Source organism: Trypanosoma theileri, assembly GCF_002087225.1.
Source record: "Trypanosoma theileri isolate Edinburgh chromosome Unknown TM35_Tth_25_V1, whole genome shotgun sequence".
Taxonomy (NCBI): Eukaryota; Euglenozoa; class Kinetoplastea; order Trypanosomatida; family Trypanosomatidae; genus Trypanosoma; species Trypanosoma theileri.
Genome location: NW_021639867.1, coordinates 258,748 through 259,085, shown reverse-complemented (window position 1 = coordinate 259,085; position 338 = coordinate 258,748). Strand labels below are relative to the sequence as shown.

The following is a 338-nucleotide window of genomic DNA, read 5'->3' as shown; positions in this document are numbered from 1 at the left end:
ATAATAATAATAATAATAATAATAATAATAATAATATGAACTCTCCATTGCAAACCGTAGAAGTCCCTCACGTACTTTCCACGTTAATAAAAGAAAAGAAAAAAAAGAACAGAACTCATCATCGACATCATCATCATCATCATCGTGGAGCTCCAAATGTTATTATTCATCATGGAAAGCCCACCGCAGCCTCTAAGTATATCTACAGCCGAGAAGGAATCACAGCAAGTGGCCCCATCATTATTCAATCCTCTCAAACTCCAATAAAAGAATCATCACAACTCCAACAACAACAAGAAGAAATAGAAATAGAAATAGAGGAAGAAGAAGAAGAAGAA

At 34.3% G+C, this 338-nt stretch overlaps 1 protein-coding gene across 1 annotated transcript; it reads left to right on the top strand.

Moving 5' to 3' along the window:
• Positions 1-35: 35 nt before the first annotated feature.
• TM35_000251870 (uncharacterized protein) lies at positions 36-338 on the top strand (the record flags this gene model as incomplete). The annotated part of the gene is made up of 1 exon (XM_029027778.1): positions 36-338. A coding segment is annotated over one exon (303 nt), but the record flags the coding sequence as incomplete, so codon positions are not given.